Source organism: Chaetodon auriga, chromosome 11 (genome assembly GCF_051107435.1).
Source record: "Chaetodon auriga isolate fChaAug3 chromosome 11, fChaAug3.hap1, whole genome shotgun sequence".
Taxonomy (NCBI): domain Eukaryota; kingdom Metazoa; phylum Chordata; class Actinopteri; order Chaetodontiformes; family Chaetodontidae; genus Chaetodon; species Chaetodon auriga.
Genome location: NC_135084.1, coordinates 17,522,409 through 17,546,316, shown reverse-complemented (window position 1 = coordinate 17,546,316; position 23,908 = coordinate 17,522,409). Strand labels below are relative to the sequence as shown.

Here is a 23,908-nt window from a genome sequence, read left to right as displayed (position 1 = left end):
CCGGGGGAGGGTCTCCAGTCTCCACTCTGGCTGCCATAACACCGCTCGACTCAGGCAGGCAGGCAGGCAGGGGGAAAGCGCATCCTCAGAGAGATCTGCAGGAAACATGATCACCAGGGGAACATGAACGCATCCTTCGGCTTGGGTCAGATGTTTCGACAACTTGGTGTGTCTTGCGTTATTCTGCAAAGGACATAACGGCGAAGGCAGGCGTCGGGTCCGCGCAGGAAAAGGCACAAGCCGACATCATCATCATCATCATCATCATCCGCTGCGCCGTGTGAGGCGAGGTCACCGCAGATTACCACGGTAAGACGAAAAAAAAAAACCCCACAGCGCCGAAAACCAACCGGGAAATCGCTCCATCCGCGTATTTATGCGTAAACACCAAGTCTTTTCTGTCGGTTGTACACCCAGCCTCATTTTTTTTTTCTTGCTACCACTCAGTGCAGCTGTGATGCATAACGCTCCATGCGTCTTCTAATTAGACCACAGTGCGTTCCGCTAAAAGCAGAGAACGCTCATCAGGGGATGGAAAACGATTGCAGGGCACGGACACTGGACATGGTGCATATTTCTATGAAGTCTGCCATTCCTGAACACAAACAACATGGACTGTAGTAAATATGGGTTAGTGGAGCAAATCCACCCGCCCTGCGACCACCAGGATGCTCCATGTGGTTATTTTCTCTTTTACCAAATATTGTTTGTGCATTCATTCTAGAGTGATTCTTGTTAAATTTCCCTGGATTTAATGGGGAAGGGGCGCATTATCACCGGTATCACCGGTCTAGACAGAAAAAGCAAGGGGGGCGACTACACGTAGTAGCTCCTCATATATCAGACAGGCCTGTGTGCTGCATACTCACCAACCATCCTGGATGCTGTAGCCTCCACAGTATGGGCTGTTTTATATTCCCAACGGGTCGCTTCATTGTATTTTGATGCATATTTTCAAATAAAACAGTTTCAAAACACGCATTTCCTCGGTTTCTCGCATTAGCAGGCACTAATAGCAAATGTGGAACAAGTGAACATGAAAGGAATAGGCAGGAATATGGAAAGCTAGTTCCTTATCATAGCTTTTAATTGGTTTGTGCAGCCTGATCTTAGTATGATGATAATGTGACAATGAGATGATGTGCAATTATTGCAGCATGGGAAACTGATGGGAATGCCATGTGTTCATACATGAATTATAAACGTCCCTCATTCACCATAACCTCATTCACAATATCTTAACCTCCAGTTCCATCCCTGATTAAATGGCCCAGTAAAAGCTGATGTTAATTTTAGAGTTACCTCAGATTCCTCGTCTGTGGTCTGAATATCAGGCTGCGTAGCCCACATCTTCTTCACCCTGGGAATACACGAGCTATAGTTAGACTCATGGTAATATAAAGATTAATTTCTTGATGATGTGCTGTTTAATATCCTAAGGTGAGAGTGAGTCACATGTTAAACGCATCCACGCCGTCCTGTTTCAAACTTGTGCTGTGAGGGTTACACAGGAACGGATGGGACAGTTCATGTAAACTTTGACACATGAATGCAGGACACTGATATGACAACAGCCTGTGTAGAAAGACATGAGTCATTGGTGAGCCAGCAGGATCCACTTCTCTTGCTTTAAAGTGACGTCCATCTGCTTGAGGGATAATTCAGAGGTTGCCGTAGATGGACGACGGTCATAAAACCTACCTCTGTGCCTCTCCACCAGGTGTGACATTGGTGGGCTGAAAGAAGGACGGAGAAAGTCTGATAATGGCTTCTCATCTTAATTTCTAAACAAGCAGAGAACACTTGAATTTGATTTATATGTTTAACATTTAATATCATAACTACGTTGTTTTTGTTGTGGCTGGCACATTAAGTCTTGTGGGCTAATCAGAGGTTAATTTAAACGTATTAAGTTTGATTTAAACTGACTTTTCTTACTGTTGCCCTCTTATATTAATAAGCGTGTGTGCATGTGTGAACTGACCAGTGTGAGCTGGCTGTTGAAACGAGCAGCGAGACACCTCATAACCTCATGAAACGCTGCAGCTGTTTTTGATTGGATTGTCCTCTGCAGTCTTGATTATGACACAGTGTGCTGGATGAAAATGACTGTTCCTTATATATGCAGCTGGATGTAGGCCAGGAATGCTCTGTTATAATCTTCAGCCTCTCCATCCATACATTTTATTCACAAGCCATGCAGTGCACCATCACAACCCAATTTAGAAAGTTTCTTGCTTGCATTTGACCTCTGACTCTACTCTGGCTCTTGTTTATCATCTTTCATTAACACACACACACACACACACACACACAGCCTATTTGAGGCTTAGCTGCTTGCCATGCGGAGTCAGTGTTTCATAAACAAAGCGCGACTTGTGGTGTAACTTGCTGTAAGAAAAAGGAAGTGCTTGTGTTGTCATTCTGTCTGGAAGAAAGCTCATTTTAATGAGAACTGCTGCACTTGAACACAAAGAGGAAACACACTCAAGGTGAATGAGACAAGCAGATCTGAGCATGGCCATATTAATCAGAACAGCAGTGTGGATTGAACTGCTGTATCACTGTTTGCTTGATTCGCAGTCCCTAACCCACTCATACTGGACTCGAGCAAAAGGAGCAAACTTGTTACCCTTAGCTGAGCTGCAGGAGCTAGTGGGGAAGCTGTAATTGCAATCATTATTGTCTCTTGTCCCTGGTTTCACCTATCTGTGCCCCAGAAGTGTCGTTTTCAGAGTCCTCAAACTCGAGGCTGGAGATAAATCCACTCGTCCTCTTGTACGCAGGCATGAAAATAATGTTTCTCAGCTATTTCCCTCGGCAATAACCACTTACTTCAAAGCATGGGTGTTTGAGGCTCAGGCTCTAACATGCTCAGTAGACCAGTCAGTTAAGGTTCAGGATTTGTGTGAGTTGGAGGTAATATGAAGTCTCAAAGTGGCAGAACTTTGCATGAACAGTCAGAAATGTCTTTTGATATATTTTGTACAACATGCAATTGCTTCACCTTGTCAGCATTATTATGTTTTTATCCCATTCATTCTATAATAAGCAGCATTTTTTCTTGTTTCTTAGCAGGTGAACACGCAGATGGAATTGAATTAGCAAACATACAGGTACTCTCCAAGCTGACTTGACAAAATACAGTCTAGCTCTGCACATTGAGCATCATGAATGAAGCTCACTGCATGCATCTGTGCTCTCTGAAGACTTACAGTAGTAGAGCCCATTATATATGAACCCGTGGATTCATCAACTCAGGAAACCACGTGTGCCTCTGGGGCAGGAGCCATCAATATTGGATTTATGTGTCAGGAAGGCACCAGTGTGAATAGCATGAATAGCTTCAGATTCATCGAGCTGACTTAATATGAGGGGTGTGTGAATAGCACCAATCAGATTTAGGCATGGGATTGAAATATTTTCCAAAAAGAAAAAAAAACTGAGTATTGAAGAAAGACAACAACAATGACATTTAATTCTAAACTATGTAATCAAAAGAAATAACTTTGCTTTGTAGCCGTGCTTAGCTACAGTACTCAGTGTTGTCTGTTTGGGTATGAATTAATGATTGAACCTCAGAGTGCTGGGTGATGACTGCACTCCCATAAAACTTTAATGGCCTGCATGTTTCCCTTCTTAGTCAATGGGCAGAGAGGCACAGAAAGGAAGTCCTTGTGCCTGCAGTAATTGTATGCCGTGAGCATGTCTCCTTCTCTGGTCTAAATGCGCAGGGCTGAAAGCTGAACAATACTCTGTGTGAAAAGATGAAGTTGGCTCCATAAATGTCTCCCAAAAGACTTTTAGGCAGTTAAACTACAGTATGAATAACTTATAGTATATTTTATCCATTTTTATACCTATTATCATTTAGTTCAGGCTTTCCAACATTAATAATAATAATATACACTGTTACCATTGAAAAAAGCCTAGCCTAGTGGCACGTTAACTATTTTATCTATCATTTAATATCCTTTTGTCTTAAAGCTGCTGTATAACAGCTAGCACGGAGTTCTACCTAGGGGCTGAAATGTGCTCATATCCGGAGAAAAATACCATTTCTACTCTGATTCATCTTTGAGTGACAGATTCAGTAACAAGATTAATGTTTGAAGGCCCGGTCAAAGGTCGCAGGAGCTGTGCTGTGACATACATTCATGGTATGTTTTTAGCTTGACCTTGTATCATTGGTGTATTCGTCAGTTGCACATGTAGAATAAATGCACCGTAGAGTCACTTGTTACCATGCTGGACACATGTTAGCTTAAAGGAGCTCTTGTTCAGGGGGTGCTGCACAGCCCGTGAAAACAGTTGTATTATGTTTTCTGTGGTTCAGGAGGAGCTGTGTCAGGTCTGAGAAAATGACATCACTTGAGGAATCTTTGCTTGGGCGTGGAGTTTGAAAGACATGGGTGTTAGCCGGGCAGGGAGTTTCTGTAAAGGAGTTACATCATGGTTGATGTACGATGTAGAGTTTCTGGATTTTCAGCTATACTAAGGACTAAAAGTCAGCATAACTTGTTCTGTGCTGCATCTGTTTGGCCCTTTCTGGTGCGATCTGAATGAGAATCTGATGTAAATGTGGAGCAGTAAACACACTGCCTAAAACGTTTTGTCGAGTTGTTTGTAGTTTCACTTATTTTGGAGATTTTCTCTCCTAATTTAAGATAATTGGATAGTATGGGTGAACTATGGGTCGAGTGATTATGTTTGGAATTTCGTGCCTGTGATGTTATTAGTTCTCACAGTGTGAAAACACCAAAACTTAAGGAGACTGTGGAAAAATATATGCCATTGAGTTTGAAAGGCTCTGCTGTGCTCTGTCTCTCTCAGACTGGACAACAGGACTTCAGTGAAAGTTGAGAATATGTCCTTTAAAATGATACCAATCACAGCTTCGCTAAACATTAATGAAGGTCTATACAACAAGCCTATTGAAGGATAGGCACCAGCGTTAAAAGTCCAGCATTGAGGTGGGTGGGTGAATTTATGAGCTGATTACAGTAAAACTCAGCAATGGTTATTGCAAAAATATTAACTCTAGATGTATGCTTTTTCCAAAATGTTGATTCGATTTTTCCACCTCGAGCCATGCCGAAATCGTCTCTTCACAAACTTCGTGGAAGTGTAATACTAAACCATCGGAGCACATTTTTAAAGCCTCATTTATGAAGGATCTTTTGACGACGTTTACAGTTCTCTAGGTGAATGGGGTGCTTTTAATGGCAAACGTGTTTGTGCTCAAATGCCAAAGACTTTCTCAGCGTTTGGAAAAGTTGAGCACGGCTCTCATGATACGGAAAAGCGGTGTTTTCCATACCTTGTTCATTAAGTTTCCTCAGACTGAGCGGGCTCGTCCAGCTGGGCCTGGTGACTAATTCACCTCTTCTCTGCTGCTCTCTGCTCGGCTGTGTCACGGCGGCCAAGTGTTAACAATATGGCTTTGTGCCTCACACCTGTGGGCAGTGGGACTCTCTGAGAGTAGGAGTGAAGGGCAAAAGAGGGCATGCTTTCTTTCTCCAGCAGCACGATAGAATATCATCACAGTAAAGCCTTTGTGTAAATAGTGAAGGATTAATTCCAACATACTTCAGTGCTTTCCTTGTACAGACATGTCCACGGACAGATCTGGGCCCTGTGTAGTGGTAACTTTAATTGGGCAACACTGATTGTGAACACCACTCAGCGAGCGTCAGTGTGTGTAAACTCCTCGTGTGCGCCACAAACACTCTCTGGAAAGACTTATTTGGGGATAATTAGTTTTGCATGGTTGGAGATGAGTAGCTCGTTAATGTTTTTGCTCTGCAACATTGGCTTGTGTAAGTTGCAACAGAGGTTGTCGCAGAGGAGAGCACTTAACAGTACACGAACAGCGAGCATGTACTCCGCAAATGGTTGCACATCCACACGCACTCGCCCAGTTGATCACAGATGCAGACTCCCACTCATTCCCCTGCTCTTTTGTTGTGTATTCATACATTTCATGTTTTTTTTTTTTTCTTTGAGTCAGCCTCAAACAGTGAGTCATAGAAAATATGCCTCTGCTTAGCAATATCATGTGTTGAATAGCTTTTGGGTTTGGTTGAACTTCTATACATTTCTACTGATTTTCTTTTGCTTAACTTTCCAGATTCCCATCATCCCCTGTGCCTTGATCCCAATCTGAAGCTCTGACACACCTCAAAACGACCTCAGGCGCCACCACCAGCCCCAGTCAGGTCTTCATCCAGTGCTGTTATCGATATCTCAGAGAGGATGTGAGTAGGAGAGGGACTGAGGATAGGAAATCCAGATAAGTCCAACCAAGAAAGGAACCGGCATCACGTGGCGGCTATGGACTGACGGGTCAACTGATACCAGATCACGCTGGCCTTGCTTGCAAGTGTAAGTTTTTAATTAATCCCTCTGACCACAAACCAGGTCAACTCTGTTTCAGGCAATCAATCGAAATGTAATCCATTAAATGGGAAATAATCCAATAATTACAGTGCCTCCTTTCTAAATGAGACTAATTGGATTTCAGATCATTTCTCGAGATTGATTCTTTTGACCTTAACTGTGCAGCAGACAGAGATCAGAGGAACCGGATTGAGGAGATGAAATAAAGATGCGATGGCAGTGTTGGGTGTCTTTTTGAGTGGAGGTGTTGCACTGTGATGTTTTGGAAAGTGTACGCCAGATGTGTTTTGAAAGGCTGCCTTGTTGCCTCCTTCATGTATGAAATACAGCAAAGTGCATTTGAAGATACAGCATGAGTTACCAGACCATGCAGCTTCATCCTTTCTACTGCCTCTGTGTACTAAGGATGTCTACCATTATGGCTGTTATCTCTGAACCCAGAATCTAGACATTTATCTCCTCCAGCTTCACTCCTCTCCCCTCTCTTCTCATCTCATCTCCTCTCTCATCTTTCCTCTCCTCTCTGCTGCCACACTTTACTGAAATGCGTTTGTGCTCTCGTTCCATCCTATTCCTTGGCACTTGACGATGGAAGTGGTGGCTGTTTCTGGTTTTTGCTTTGTCTTTGTTCTGCCTCTCCCTGGAAACAAAAAAAAAAAAAAAAGAAAGAAAAAAAGAACAACTTTTATCTCTCTGTGTACAAGACATGCCATCTATTCTGTGCCAAGCCCAAAATGTGGATCTGTCTTTGAGGCTGTATTGATCTCTGAAGAAGCTGAGACATGATTGGATGCAGCTATCTGTTTGATGTATTTTGTTATTGTTTGAGATACCCCCATAAACACAGCATTCTTCACCTTTGTTGTAAAGCAAATCCTTATCCTGCAGTACAAATGCTAAATGCTATTTTTAACAGTATTCCTATTGTTCCTGACAGAGACATATGTCAGTAGGCTTTATATCTGGCAAATGTGAATGAGTATCCTCGACACAGTGCCATTCATGGATTATGAATAATTCAGAAATCATCCATTTTTCAAATCAATGGTTTGTTTTGGTGAATGCCAATTAATCAACATAGAACGTAGGGTCCAGACAGAAATATGTCAATATTAAATGGATTGCTGTGAAATTTCTTAATATGTGCCACCGTGAGGTTAATGTTTGGCGTTTGGACAAAAGGTCTTCACAGTTACTGGATGGGTTGCCATTAATTTTGTTAAACACATTTATGTCTCCCTCAGGATGAATTATAGTAACTTTGGTTTTTATCTCGCTCTATAATCAGGCCAAATTTTAATTCGTGCAGTACTTTATAATTCAATTCATCCCTATCAATCTCAGCTGTACCTTAGTGCTAAAAAAGATAAGAAGAATAAAGGGAGGAGTAGAAAAACAGAGCAAGTAGAACAAAATAGACAATAAAAAAAGATACAAAATACAATTAACAATAGATAAAAAAGATACCAATACCAAAGATATGGTGCCCTTGGGTTGTTGCTCAGTAATATATATAGGCCCTTTATATGTATGTGTGTGTGTCTGTGTTTATCACTGGATAAGATATTAGCATATGATGACATAAGTAACATAAATAAAGTATAGCAAATGTTAGCATGCTAAGATACTAAATTAAAAATGTAACACGGTAAACATTATACCTGCTAAACATCACCATGTTAACGTTGTTGTGAGCATGTTAGCATGCTGATGTTAGCTTTTAGCTCAAATCACTGCTATGCTGAGGTGCAGTAGAGCCTTGTTTTATTGCACTCTGCTTAGCATCATGCTAAACTGTGCAACAAATGGAAGTGTACAGAAGATTATTCTACCCACATTTCAAACCATATTCATTAATCAGGATATGATGACATAGCAATCAACTGTTGGCTTTGCTTGTAGCTACATGTGGTTTTATACAGGCCCTTTATTAACTTAGAACTGCACAATATAGACTGGAGAGATGTCCAGAATGCACCCAGCCTCCTGCCCATTGCATGCTAAGACTACATGCACCCATAACCCTAAGCAGGATCTGATTTTGATTTTTAAATTAACAGCATAATAACAGCAAAGTGGATGAATGCTGGTGCCATTTAAACAGTGCCAAGTGCTAATTTAAAACATGCATAATCAGCAGTGTTTTCAGTTTTTGAGATATGTTTCTCTCTAATTTGCAGATTTTAATTTGCAGACTCCTTTTTTTTTAATAAGACTGCGATAATAATTACCAGCTGGCCTGTCACAGGCGCTGTGAAGGTATAAACACTTCATCATTGTGTTTTCCATGTTTTGTCCATATGCTTTTAGGATAAAGATTTAAGGAAAGATCGCTGAGCAAACTACTCACTGATGTTCCTGGCTGTGAAGCTGAAATAGATTGAACACAAATACAGGGCTGCAGTTTATTGTCTTGAATCAAACCAGTGCACTGTGACGGCACATATACATATACTTTAACAGTTTCAATGTGCACTGTGTGAACCCTGTCCTCACATGATGAGCCTCAGCAGTCAAATAAGGAAGTGAAGTGTGAGTTGTCATGAATCAACTCAGATATTTTTTTTCCTACACCTTTGCCTTCATTTAGTATACGCGGATCTAAGTAGTCCCACCTCTGTCTCCACCCACCCCTCTGCCATTCGCCTGCAGCTCGAGCGTACCTGCTCACCAAACACACAAACCTTTTCTGTTCTGATGAGCTACTGTACGCTACACAAGGACAAGTGCTAATACATGAGTAATTCAGCCATACATGTCCAGATTTGTTTAGACACAGCCAATGGATAAAACATGAGAAAAATAACATTTGTGTTGGACTGAGGCTGTCATGGGTCCACTGCAGTTCTGAGGTTTAAGGGCTCAGACATGGTGTTGACTGCTGATTTTGCTCATTTTATGTGTTGTAACATATAAAAAGCACCATATGGATGTGCTAACAAGGTTAAAAACCCGGGTTTCATTGGAACACCTCTTACGTGAGTTAGTCACCTTTTATGTGTCTGGTTGGAAATGGATAATACATCACCTTCTCTTGCACAGTTTGCTCTGAATTAATGATAAAGATGAGTGAACAGGCTGCAGGTCTGGCACAAAGAAAAGAGAGATTTCTGTGGTTGGTGTTTCTATTTCTGATGTCTGTTTTGTTCAAGTCAGTTTTCTGGTTTTTATGTGAGAGCCAAGGTGAGGGAGACGTTGAAGCGAAGCAGAACAGATTCATTTCAGGGTGCTCTGAGTCTTGGGATTTGAGACATGTACAGTATATATTCCTGCTTTTTGTTGCGCTAAGGATTTTTCAAGTTTCTATACCTATCGAACATTTAATGCACATCAGTGTGCTATTTTCATCCCGCCTATGTTCACAAGCACGAAAGCAAAGCAGATCAGTGTTGAATAATGCATATTCGTGCACAAAATATTAAAATTACCCTCAAGGTTGAACTAGTATGTGATGCATTCTGAATGCTACCATTGCATCATGCATGGATGGGATGATTTGCTTCTGCACTCCCAGCTCAAGTGATGCAGTATAATTTCATTCCCTGGGAACATTTATGCCGAGCAGGTGCTGGAGGTTGAAGTCATCACATTGTTGTTAGTATCATTAAACAGACAGAAAAAGCAGGGATCTGGACTGAATGATGCATTAGTTGGTGGGGATGGCAAGGCCAATTATAGCAAAGCATTTCTTTCCTTGTTTAAAATGTGTCTCTCCAACAAATCCTCTTTCATATGAGGGTCAGATGATGTCATATGCTAATTAAGATGTATAAATAGTGTATAGTAAGAAAGATGAGCCATAATGATTTTGTGCCACAATGAGGCATGACAAGTTTCATGAGGATTAATGTAGATATTTTTTTTAAATTAATGAGATATTAGATCAAAATCATTACAGAAATCAATGTTTAAATGAGGGTCAGTCATGTTCTGTCAGTTACTTTTACTGAAAACAACCCCAAGGAACTGAATATATAAAGATTATGTCTATAATACAGGATTTTTGATGCCTTGTAGGATGACACTGAAGACCTCTTATTAAATGCTTTGGTCAGTATTTTTTATTTTATGTTTATCACTTTTGAAAAATGACCTTACACTTATTTAGATGGCGCCTCCGCAGAATATAAAGCAGCTTACAACAAGTGCATTCATCCCCTGTAAATAAACTAATAGTGGCCACACTGTAACGGTTACAGTACAATGCACTAAGGTATCGACTTTTGCTTCCTCTACTGAGCAGAACAAGTTGTGTTATCAATTCCCTCTGTTGGTCAGATGGCCACACTGCAATACCGACTGTACCAAGAGATACATCTCAATTCTAATTCTATTTTTCTTTTTACCACCTTCTCTGTTTCTCTTCAGCTTCACAGGAAAACATTCAATCTACACCAGAGATAGCATTTTTTCATCACTTGAAGTGATAATATATTTGACATATTTTGACATTTCACTTCTGTTGTTCTTTCATTTCCTGGCTGTGTGCTTTATATACTGGAGCTGCCAGGAGATGACAGATATGCTGTGGCCTGTGCAGTGACCCAGCATGCCTTGCAGCATAGAGCTGTAGGACGGTTCTGAGTGAGTGAATGTGACTTGCCCAGTGGGGTACAGTGGGGAACAGGTGCCGACACTGCCAGCTTGTTAACACTGGAGAGAGAATTGGCTCCTCCAACAGAGTGTGGCACATATGCAACACATAGCCTTTGGCTGTGGGACGTATGTGCAGGCATGCATACATGTGAAGTGTGAAAAGGAGGTGTATGTGTGTATCGTGTCGATGTGTGTTGTGAATTTTGCACACATTTATGATTCTGGGAGATTTTATTTGTTTGTCCAAATATTATTAGTGTGAAAAACAGACACCAGACTGGAGTGAGAACATTGAATTAATTAAATAAAAGGTGTTCAGCTGGTGCCACCCTGATTACAAAGTCTGCAAATGTGCATGTGTGCAAATGTGCATGTGGGTGTTGGTGTACTGCAGAGAGAGAGACTGTATAATGTGCAAAACACAGAGCCCCTAATTTGTTGTCCAATGATACTTTATAAGTTTTGACATAAATTTAGTTTTGAGCACATTGTTAGAGCGTTATTATGTTGCTCCGTTTTCTAAAAAGCTTTGGGAGATATAGTTATATGAAACCCCCTAGCGCTATGTGCATGAAATTCTCTCAAAGATCACAAATTAGGCCCCTAGATGACCCATTTCTAGAAGAACTAAATTGACACAATGAATTATTCCATCCAGTCTTGTGGCCTCTATAACGAGAAGGGGACTTGGAACAGAGGATAAATTAGGACACTCGTTTCTTGCTTCTCTCATTTATTCCATCAAAGCCATTTAGGCAGATTTGCCCCGTTTGCCCAATTTATTCTGTGATTTCTTACCCTCTTATTTGCAGGACGGGGGGAAGAAAAGAGGAAATGGATGTGAGTTTGGAGAAATTGGCTGCTACATTTTTGAGATAATAAGACACAAGGATAATGTGTCAGAATCGATTTAATTCTGGTGTAGTTGCAAGGAACTTGGCGTATCCCTTTCCTTTCAGAGAGACACTCACGGAGCTCTGCCCCAAATAAATCACTAATAGCTTCCAGCAATAACGTAAAAGGGAACAGTGAGAATTTAGAATAAAATGATGGTTCACTGCAGAGGGATGGAAAGAGAGAGGCAGAGTGATGGAGGGAGGAAAAAGGGATAAGCTGCAGTACAAGGAAAACAACACCATCTGGCCCACTTCATAAAGCCAACAATATAACCTATATACATATGCTAATTTTCACACAGCACTTTAAGCCTGTTTATCAATATTTCTGTTGCCCTGAAATCATAGTTTTGGCCATTTTACTGCATTTTAAAACAGCCACTACATTGAGGAGCAGTGTGCGTGTCTTACTGTCACTGTGCATGATGCCTTGCCAGGCTGCACAGCGCTGCACATCAAAGACAACACAGCAAAATGAAATGGCTTCTAACAAATACTACGCTGAGCTCAACTCCACTGTCAAATCCACAGGGTCCACAGGGGGATATGGTTACTGTCACCTGTGGGTTAAAGCCTCCTCTCTCGTTTGATGTCTGAATATCAGGTTTTTGATATGCTACTGCTCTTTCAAGTCCGCCTGACAGGACAAGACTGCAAGCAGATTTCCCATAAGGACTTTAACTGCTCAGCAGAGAGACAGACATGGCTCTCAAGCCTCATCAAAGCTGAGCTCTCCTTTCAGTCCTCGCTGTGCTTCTCCAAGCTGCAGATGCGTTTCCTTTTGATTTGGCGCCTTCTAGTGGACGTTGTGAACAATTACAGGGTTCCGTCTGTTTCTCTATTTTAAGTGACTGTGTTGTTTTTATCCACAGTGACAATGGTGTTGTTTCTGATTGGGATCTCTATTGCTGTGAATAATTCATCTCATGAGAACCAAACTGCAGGTAATTTATGCAATTATACTGCCCATAGCAAGCATCAGATGTTAAAGGGAGACTGTGTAACTATTTATAAATTAAATAGATATTTTTTTTCATCTGTACCAAGATGAAAAGTTGAATCTAATAGAATTAAATCACACCCTTACTCACTTTAATACACTGGGATTTTGCTGCTATAGCCTTACTTGACCTGGTATGACTGGTACTTTATGATACAATGGCTAATTGTAATTGATATTTATTAGCAGTCTTTAGACAGATACTGCTGTGCAACTGATGATATTAAGTCAGTTTGTTGTCTTTATAAAAAATAGGTAGACATTTTAGAAAATGTCATTTTTTTGCTTTCTTGCAAAAAGTCAATTGATACTACTGTCATATCTGCCGATTGTAGCTTTAGCTTAGCTTAGCAGAAAGATTGGAAGCAGCTAGCCTGGCTCAGTTAAAAAAAAAAAACAATTTGCCTACAAGCACATCTAAATCTCACTAATTAACACAGCATATCTTGTTTGTTGTGCAGATGAACCAAACAAGATATAATGTGTTAATTAATGAGCTCTGAAAGTGCTGGTAGGCAGATTTTCTACCTTTTGGACAGAGCCAAGCTAGCTGTTTCTTCCTGTTTCCAGCCTTTGTGTGCAACTAAGCTAACCAGCTCCTGGCTCGAGCTGCATATTTAATGGACAGATGGCAAGAAAACCAAGACTATAATGATATTTCCCAACATGTCAAAGTATTGCTTTAAATGTCATGTATCAATTTGTCTGAATCTGTCTGTGTGTTCTTTATCCAGAAAATCCCACCCATCAGGGTGCGCACGTGCTGCCCTCAACACTGGTCATATCCCTGCTTCTCATCATCGTCGTCCTGCTGACCATCTACTGTCTAAGGTGAAAAAGCCTGCACACACATTCACAATTTACTCTGTTTGCATGTCTTTGACCGCGTCCTCTTTTCTCCCTCTTTCCCTTTGAGCATGTGTGTGAGCGTGAGAGGGTCAGGTCAGGGCATCAGGGTGGGGGTGGTTTGGAAACAGGCGGTGAGCAGTGGCTTATGGGTAAACAGCTGCACCTCAAGTAAGACAGCAAACAAAAACAGCTAGGTCAGGTCAGGCCGCAGGCACTCATCCGCCGGCCAAGCTGACGACGGCATGAGGAGGAACAGCTTTGCCTCTCTGAGATGGTTGATAGTGGTTTTGGTATTTGTTGTTTGCCCACCTTATGTGCTTAACAGCTCTCTCCTGGAGAAATCAGGGGCACATTCTTCAATACAGATATCTGCCCTTTATCTTCTCTGATGCATTTGCTTTCTCTGCTTCTCTCTCTGTCATTACTGTAGGTTCAAAAACCACAGGAAAGCTCTAGTTACCTCGGTGGATAAAAAGATCCCAAATGGCTTCTTGGAGGAACAAGGTACTGTTGTGCTGTACTCAATATAACCACCAGTACATGAAAATATAATTCAGCCTTTTACTTTTTATTTCTTTTTTATTTTAATTGTGGCTTTATGGTCTTTATAGACTAGGAAAGTTTCACGATCTGAAGTCCAGTGTAGCTGGAAAGGTCTTAGAAGGCTCTTAGCTTTCCTAGCACGTAGGGACCATATAAACTTTGACTTCAAGTAAAAAATAAATAAATAAAGGGAAAGGCCAAATTCTGAGTTAAGACAGTTCTGTGCAGCAGCAGCAGCGGCATGTTTATGACTCAAGAAATCATTTCTGTCATGTACCCACAAAAGCAGGAAATCTTAATGGCCATCAGGCTTGTTTTTGCAGGTGCTATGAGAGTTTGTAATGCTCTCTATAGGGAAACGTTAGCGGCCTGACTGCCATATATTCCTTTAAACACAGGAGAGCAGACAGTGGTCCTCCTCCCCAGATCTCCCTCGCCATCCAAGAGGTACTTTCCCATCCCTCTGGACTCGCTGGAGGAGGAATACCGGATACGCTCTGCGGACGACGGCAAGCTCTTCAGAGAAGAGTTCAATGTAAGCTTGAGTTTGTGTCGCGTGGACTGTGCAGCGCCGCCCGAATCTGACTAAAGATCTTTGTCCTACATGCATAGACGCGGTGCAGAAGACAGTAATAAAATGTTATGCTAGTAGGCTGCGTGTCCGTGGCTTTATTTTTATCTCATGAGGATTGGCTTCTTTCTTTATAGTCGCTGCCGTGTTACTACCACCACGGGTCCTTTGAGGAGGCGAGCAGAGAGCACAACAGAGAGAAAAACAGATATCCCAACATTTTACCATGTGAGTGAGGATCTATAGTCTGCAGCAGACAATATTAATGTAACCTTTAGTTTTATTGATCACTAAATTGTGAGGAAAGTTGATGCAGGCAGTTGGCCTTTTTTCTTTCTCTCTTCCACAGATGATCATTCAAGAGTGGTGTTAAGTCATCTTGATGGACATCTATGTTCAGACTACATAAATGCATCTTACATCGAAGTGAGTTCTCCTTATAAATCAGCTTTTAATGCAGCTGATTGGCAAATTATGGTTAATGCTGTGTTTTCTCCACACAGGGTTTTAAAGAGAAGAACAAATTCATTGCAGCTCAAGGTAAAGCTACATTACACACATTAGTATTTGAAGAGGTTTTGCACATGCAAGCAGTTGAGTTTTTGACCATTTGTGGCATGTTTTTTATACTTTTCTTGATTTTGCTTCAGGCCCAAAGCTTGAGACAGTGGCCGACTTCTGGCGAATGATTTGGGAACAGAAAACAGCAACCATAGTAATGCTGACGAATCTCAAAGAAAGGAAGGAGGTTTGTCTAAGAGTCGTCTCCCTCTGCACTGCGTTCTTCTAACACTACCAGGCAGGGCGCGTTATCACGTGAACCTATACAATCTATATGCCTCCAGTGCGCCATTAGTGAAACCCTTTTGTATTCTCATGACCCAAAGTCATGGGCATAATTTATTTGACCCCTTTCCCAACTTAGAATCTATACTACGTGTCACCCAGCAGATTACTTAGCATCGCATTAAATTTCGCCTCAAAGGGATGATCAATTGAGAGCTCAACAGCAGGTTTGATAGGGCAGAATAGAGGCATTGGGGATCAATGACGGAATAATTGTTGATAAGATCCTGAGAGGCTTCATGATAATTAGTCTGAGAATCTAGTTAATGAGTTGAAACGTCACGGTGAAGATCTTATTGACTGACTGAGTCGCACAAAGTCCCCGTGATTGCCTTTGAATTGGATTGTGAAATACACAACGTCAAATACACGTTCCCACCCGCACACATACGATACACACAATAGATGCTGCTCTACAACCGTTTGATATTTGAGTTGCAATGATATGTGTTCTTTAGATACCTAAATTTGTCCTCTAGTTCAAAGAGAATAACCTCCTTATTGTCGTGATTCTATTACCAGGACAAATGTTTCCAGTATTGGCCAGAAAAAGGCTGCTGGATGTACGGGAATGTCAGGGTGGCAATGGAAGACTTCACTGTCCTGGTGGACTACACCATAAGGAAATTTTGTGTTCAATATGTAAGTAAAAAATATGGATGTACATATCAGAATAGTAATGACATTAATGCATTTTTTTAAGCTAATTATCAAGTCTTTATCACTTTTAAACACACAACAGCGTCCCCTTTGGCACAGCACGGAGTTTGACTTACCTCACTGCACATTCATTATAATTAAATTTAAATTATACTGCACAGTAGGAGCACTGACCACATTTATCCAAAAATGACCTAACATTGAGATAAATGCTTATTTAGTCATACACATGTTCTGAAAATAATAGTGGTTGTAGTAGTAATAACAGTTCTTAATATAGTTCTTAATTGCTATGAAAATCTATAAGCATAATAGCTGGATGCTTATTAAAAATTAAAGATGAGACAAAGCTGCATTGAGATGGTGTAAAAAAGTAATGTTCCCCATGGGGAAATTGAAACATTTCAGTAAAATGTTAGAGGATACAAAATATAATAAATAAATGAAAACACATTAAAGAATATTAAAGGATATGTGTAATAAACACAGTCAAATTATCAATGTGTGGGTATATTCAACATGCAATAAATACTGCACAAATCTTCAAAACTGGTCTTTAGAAGTTCATACAGTACCTGTATTTCTTTTCCTGTGCTTTTGACTACCAAGCTCAGTGTACTGCGAAGCCTTCAGATTGCAAAATTCACTTTGTTCCCTCTCCATTTGAAGCCAGAGAGGTGCAGATATCCTCTCTGACTCTGAAAACTGTGACTGTGCTCCAGCGCTGCAGCACAAGCTGACTGTTCACATTCGGCTCTCTGAACGCAGAGCAGCCGAGTGTTCAAGAGAATGAAATTACGTCCTCTTGAGAGTGCATTCATAAGATATGAGAGCGAGGCAAAGGAAAGTCAGTACACATGTTTAATAATTAGATTCTGTCGCAAAGTGGCGAAAAAAAAATACAAATTGTTCGGTTAATTTTAGGTTACTTTTCCTGCAGGTTTTTAGTTCACTGATTTGTGTCTTCACAGCGAACATAATTTGGGCACAGGTATAAACTTTGTGTGTCTTTGCTTCACAGCAGGGCAGCGATGGTCCCCGAGCTCCCCGGCTGGTCACCCAGCTCCACTTCACCAGCTGGCCAGACTTCGGGGTGCCATTCTCACCCATCGGCATGCTGAAATTCCTCAAGAAGGTCAAGGCTGTCAATCCGTCCTACGCTGGACCCATTGTTGTGCACTGCAGGTAAACGTGTCATATAAAGAAGGCCAGAAGAGGGCATCTAAGAGAAGCCACAGACATAGAGTCAGAGTGATCCAATTCATTATTGAGAAGGAGAAAACACGTGCCTATGTCAAGAGCACAAAGATGTCCTGTTAGAGGTGTATTTCATTGTAAGTAAAAGCCTCAGTGAATTATGGTATGTGCATATGCCTGTCTGGCCGACGAGTGTAGAACCTCGCCAAAGAAATCTGCAGCCGATTGTAGCAACTGCTGCGACAGGTGCTCAGGGAGAGGGCCTGCTGTACTTCAATGGGGCCCATTGAAGAGGCTTCAACACCCCGCTGTGGAATCCCAGCTCTGTGCTCCCAGAGGTGCCGTCTGCTGAAATGACCCTTGTAAATCTATTAGGAGTGTGTTTGGGCTTCAGAGGTGAAGCACTTTTACACATGTTTGGGGATGTCCACAATTGACGTCTATGTTAAGAATAGCGGGATTAGTATAGCAATGCTTATTCTGTGTTATGGGAGAAAAAACTGATGTTCTTCTATCGCATTCTTGTGTTGCTGTGGTTGAATTTGTACTATACAGATACAACGTCGTGCGGGGCTCTTATTTGACGCATTTTGTTTCATAGCTACACTCGGCTGTTTGTTAAAGACGAGACCTTGTGCCTTCCTCTTTTCCACAGCGCCGGGGTGGGGAGGACTGGGACGTTCATTGTCATTGACAGCATGATCGACATGATGCACATGGAACAGAGGGTGGATGTCTTTGGCTTTGTGAGCAGAATACGAGAACAGCGCTGTCAACTCATCCAGACAGATGTAAGTGTTGACCCTTTCCGACCTGTTGTACCTCGGACTGACAGCTCAACTCGCTCGCTCTTGTCGCGGCACAAACAAGCCGAGGACGTGGAAAACAGCCGTGCCTGTGATGCGAAAATAGTAGGAAATAGTTTGGCAAACTAAAGCAGCTACTTCTGCCTCTTCGTCTCCTTCACTTCCTCTGTCTTCCTCCTCAGATGCAGTACTCCTTCATCTACCAAGCGCTGTTGGAGTACTATCTGTATGGAGACACAGAGCTAGATGTGTGCTCTCTGGAGGGCCATCTGCAGAGGCTTCACAACACCAGGGCTCCCCACGACAGGCTGGGCCTGGAGGAGGAGTTCAGGGTAGGAAGAAAGAAGCTCACTCTTAAACATTTCAGTCAGTAATGAATCGTCCCCATCACCCTGTGCCCTGCATCGGTATATTTTCATGGAAAACTTGCCCAGGGTGCCACTCCTGGCAGTAGTAACATAAATAACAATGCTTTGAATCAACTAAAACTTTATAAGGCACCACCATCTGCCACACAGAATTTACTGTAGCTTGTTGAAAATTTCTCATTTTTGCTCCCTCTCAGTTCCCAACACACTGAATGGAATTATTCCCTGTTGCCTCTTCTTCCTCTTCTTCTACTTCTTCTTCTCTACTAATAAGAGATGTTTTTTATCCAACTTCTGATTTTAACTAGCTGCATTTAACAAAAACAAAACGTCCATCTCAGCATCACCAGCTTTAAAAACCCCCACCTTTTATAAGCATTGCACCACCCTGGGCGGAGGAAAACAAACTTTTTTTTCTCCCATCAGAAGCTGACCAACGTTCGCATAATGAAGGAGAACATGAGAACTGGAAACCTTCCTGCCAACATGAAGAAGAACCGTGTGCTTCAGATCATTCCATGTACGGACTACTCTGATACTCCCAACAGCTTCATAATACATCACATCCAAGTAACATCAAAGTATCACACTGCTGGTGATTTTATAGATAGCCGTACACAGATATCTGGATAATCAGCGCATGCCTGTGTGATCAGTGACATTTAAATCTTGTATCTTAATTTAAAGTCGGGAGTGGAGTGGGAAAGGAAAGCCTGGGTACAACTTTTACAGTGAAAATTGATATCGGCTCTGGCGTGTTTGGCCTCAATAACACAGCTAAAGTTTTACTTAGCTGTTTTTCCTTCCATCAGCCTCTTCAAACTTTTATTTTATTAGGAACCACTTGCGGAAAGTTTCATTTTTCCTTTTTTCTTTCACAGATGATTTCAACCGAGTAATGCTCTCAGTGAAAAGAGGACAGGAGTTCACCGACTACATCAATGCCTCCTTTATTGATGTAAGCACTCCCTCATGACCCGCTGTATGGATTTCCCATACAAGTATATATAAAGCTCATTGTTTCCTTTACAAACAATGCAAAATATTATGTTTGCTGCACTCTCAAGTGTTGTTTACCGGATGATCTGCCCTCCAGGGCTACAGGCAGAAGGACTATTTTATCGCAACCCAGGGCCCCCTGTCTCACACAGCGGAGGACTTCTGGAGGATGGTGTGGGAGTGGAGGTGTCATTCAATCGTTATGCTCACCGAACTCAAAGAGAGGGAGCAGGTACAGTATGGTGCTCTTGCAAAAGTACAGACTGGAAAGTGGAGTTGCACATTTAAACCGTCTTTTTTATTCCGTTATGTCATTGTCTTATTTTTTTCCTGACAGTCTGTGTATGTATTTAATGGTTTTATATTGTTTTTGTGGTGCACACTGAAAATATAAAAGCAAAAAAGGATATAAATCAGTCAAATGCAGCCTAATTGTATTTCCATCTGACCTTTCCAACCAGGAAAAGTGTTTCCAGTATTGGCCATCAGAGGGCAGTGTAACATTTGGAGATTATACTGTTGAGCTGACTGGAGATTCGCTGTGTGAAACCTTCACTCTCAAAGACATGGTGCTCACCTACAGACCAGTGCGTAATGTTTTCTATACCAGTTAAAACCTGTACAATTTTAAATGAATATATTTGCCTCCCTGTTTTGTTAACGCTGTCTTTACGGCGGATTACGCCATTGAAAGTTCTGGAAATGTCATGAAATCTCCCATTTTTAGCTGCATGAGAATAACAGAGTAAGCGCTCCATCTCACCAGGAAAAGCAGTCACAACACGTCCGACACTTCCACTTCCACGGATGGCCTGAGATCGGAATACCAGCCGAGGGAAGAGGGATGATTGACATTATTGCCGCTGTGCAGAGGCAGCAGCAGCAGTCTGGAAACCGTCCCATAATTGTGCACTGCAGGTGAGGAATTTGGGCTTGACTATCCTGCAGCATGATGTGCATCCTCGAGAATTACATTCAGCGGTGTTTCTGTCCACTCATGCTTTTAATACAACCCCTTTCATTTTCACTGCGCTTTTATTACCCGATCACCTGAATCTCTCAGAGTGATATTTAAAGCAATTTCAATTTTACGGATACATTTTTCTTATGTCTGTTACAATAAATTCTACATTTTGCCTCCGTAGACCTGGTGTTCTGTGCCTAAACCACTTATGTGATCCCTTATAAAGACTTAGCTGTGAAAGCTTTGATCAGAACCTAGCTTCAGGTGAAGTGATTCTAAAGCAGCATGCCCCTGTGGGATTGATCCAATCCACTGATTCACAGTCAATTAAAACCTCTCAAAGTGAAATCTCCTCAGACTCCCACTATGATTAATCTGATAAGATGAGCTAACGACAGGAAATGGTGTCATCACTCTCTTCTATTCCTTCATCACCACTTGTCTAAGAAGGGCTTTTTAAAGCTTTTTCTCTGCCCCTGGGAAATGGGGCTAACCCGTTGCAATCCCCAACGTCTCTCTACACTTCTCTTCCGAATCGCACATCACTCTCGCACTCGCTCCCCGTCTCAGCCTCTCTGTCTTCCTCTCTCCAACCCGCCATCATTGTAAACATTGACTCAGTCAAACACTGAGCTTCCTAACTGATTAGTGTTAGCGTTTGGATTAGCCTCTCTTTAAGTGAGGATGATTATTAGCACTATTACACAAAGGTCACCTTTTTTCTTGCAAACTTTTTCCATTAAATGGAAAAAGGATGTGCTGCTAAGATTACAACACTTCCATTGCAGCGTTGTTGTAAAGAAATGGGCAGAATTTTAAACTTTCTACATCTGCTTCTGAGCCACAACTGCAGTTTTATGCAGAATCCCACCATTTTCAAATGCAGTCTGGTGTTTGCATTGTGTGATGTGGTTGCTGATAATTCTGTCCTTTGTGTTTCAGTGCTGGTGCAGGTCGTACCGGTACCTTCATCGCCCTCAGTAACATTCTGGAGAGGGTGAAAGCTGAAGGCCTCCTGGATGTTTTTCAGACAGTCAAGAGTTTACGCATGCAGAGACCACACATGGTTCAGACTGTGGTAGGTGGAAAACGAGATAGTATCAAACCCGCTGTGCAAAAACTGTCAGCTTATTCACGTTTGTGTTGTTTGGAACCTTTTCTGCACATACATGCGTAGTAATACTTTTCCCTTTGCTTCCCCTTCCAGGAGCAATACGACTTCTGCTACAGAGTGGTTCAGGATTTTGTTGACATCTTCTCCGACTACGCCAATTTTAAATAATGCCTGTCAGATACTGTTCTCAATATTTCTGGCAAATTAACTAATGCATTTTTTCTGAATGTTATTTTCTACAGCGAGCTCTTTTTACATTTTGCACTTGATTACAGATTGGAAAAAAAATGTAACACACTGTAATATAATTGAAAGCATCTGTGCTCAAGGAGAGTCTGCCTCTTTCAGGAATGCTTGATCTTTAAGTATCCCAGTGTAAAATATAGAAATGATGGTGGTTTACTCAATGGGTTGGCTGGATTTTTCAATATGTAAAAAAAATATATGAGATTTACGTTGCTTGAGTCCAACAATGTGAGGGTTAATAAATTGTAAGAGGAAATATTCCAAAACTGTATTCCAACTTTACCTATATAAATAATGTATATACATATACATATATTGCAGTATGTATTGCTCACTACCTGAAGTGCATCACTAACGTCTCATTGAGTACATGCATTCTCTTTTATTTCCGCTTTATTTGTTACTGACCACAATGCCTTTGCTTTCCAGTAGTCTTGTATTTTACGCTGCCCACTCAACATGTTTGATTGCTACAAGGAGAATAAATCGTCTGTTTGATAAGTAGGGTAAGCTGATTAATGCTTTTGCTAAAACGATGTCCTGTCTGAATAATATTTATCGATCTACTTTCTAGCTCAAACAAAAGCATAAAACACATTAGACACATAAGACACATTTCACTCTGTAAGACGCTGCAAATTACCTCACTTCTGTCTGTGAATAACTTAACAGCTGCTGCCTGTTGCAATTTTATTCAACTTCACCAACTTTCTTTTGTTGCCTGTGGCAATATTACTTAGTGGGTTGGCATTGACGCTGCAAAATGCAATTAGCCCACATTGGAACAGGCAGAAAATAATGTGTTATTACATGAATCCAAACGTATCATTCTTACAAATGTTTTGCAGGCAAGTATCACATCCTGCTTAAAAAAAACATTTTTATACACATTAACAAGCCAACTTTACTCTTGCATATGTGCATAAAGCAGTGCCATAATGATTAGAAAGACGGTTCTAATCATGAAAACTTGTCACTAAGTGACAAATTTTTAGTACAAATAAGCCAGATGTTTATGTTTAATTTAATAGGATAGACACACATTTTAAAAAGTGTATTGTTTTTGAATGGTGGTCCCTGTATGGATCATTACTTCATTGTTTGTACAAACACTTCTCAGAATATTTTAAGGATAGCAAATGTACCATAATTGCTGTTAAAATGAGTGTGTAAAAGACAAGAAGAGAAACACTGCAGAAATGTTTTGTTTTAATGAAAGAGTTGATCAGAGGTGCAGCTGAACCTTGTTCATCTTCAGGAACTGAGATGAAAAATGTCTGGGACAGTGAAAAGCATCCATATCAAGAACCAGTGCTCAGCCAAAATATAAAATATGCATGCACAAGCATTTTGACATATTTTGACGACGCCAGTTAGGCTTTAGTTTCATATTTAACCAAGGAAACCCCAACATTGCTGCAAACTCAAAAGCATATATTTTTGCAAGGCTTCTGCTTACTTCTTTGTAGAACGGTAAGCTTGGAAGTCTTATGTTTGGGTAAAGAACTTTCTACTGTGTTTGTACTTCCATTATTATAATGTCATAAGATAGGTTTATACAAGACACACAGATCATGTTGTTTATTTAGTGTACATACATTCCTGTTGTGGTCATTAATCATCACTAAGGTTTCCTGCATTGTTGACTTCATTTTAATGTGCTGTCATGCTGAAAGAACAAGAAATCGGGGTAACGACAGCGAGGCCTTGCAGCTGATGTTAACATACATGCACAAGCATCTTGTTTCAATGATGTTTCTGCCTTTTGAATCTGTATGGAATTGAACTGCTATTTGTTTGCTAAAAGCTGATTCCAATAAATTATAGATGGAGAGAAATGTCGGATTTCATCTT

The 23,908-nt window shown here is 41.1% G+C and overlaps 1 protein-coding gene across 1 annotated transcript; it reads left to right on the top strand.

Moving 5' to 3' along the window:
* LOC143328053 (receptor-type tyrosine-protein phosphatase epsilon-like) lies at positions 1 to 23,908 on the top strand. Its single transcript, XM_076742962.1, has 21 exons — positions 1 to 309; positions 6,131 to 6,384; positions 12,764 to 12,835; positions 13,626 to 13,722; positions 14,171 to 14,244; positions 14,682 to 14,818; positions 14,992 to 15,082; positions 15,204 to 15,280; positions 15,358 to 15,394; positions 15,505 to 15,602; positions 16,223 to 16,342; positions 17,382 to 17,545; positions 18,213 to 18,348; positions 18,546 to 18,695; positions 19,158 to 19,251; positions 19,613 to 19,689; positions 19,828 to 19,962; positions 20,192 to 20,317; positions 20,497 to 20,648; positions 21,637 to 21,772; positions 21,902 to 23,908. Exons 3-21 carry the CDS (start codon positions 12,769 to 12,771, stop codon positions 21,974 to 21,976), a joined length of 2,043 nt encoding a protein of 680 aa, XP_076599077.1. The 5' UTR covers positions 1 to 309; positions 6,131 to 6,384; positions 12,764 to 12,768; the 3' UTR covers positions 21,977 to 23,908.

Excerpts from the sequence above, each read along its gene's own strand:
- LOC143328053 (XM_076742962.1), top strand. The coding sequence starts at position 12,769 with ATGGTGTTGTTTCTGATTGGGATCTCTATTGCTGTGAATAATTCATCT. Across the intron at positions 12,836-13,625 it reads TCATGAGAACCAAACTGCAG|AAAATCCCACCCATCAGGGT; the intron begins GTAATTTATGCA and ends TTCTTTATCCAG. Across the intron at positions 15,083-15,203 it reads ATATCCCAACATTTTACCAT|ATGATCATTCAAGAGTGGTG; the intron begins GTGAGTGAGGAT and ends TCTCTTCCACAG.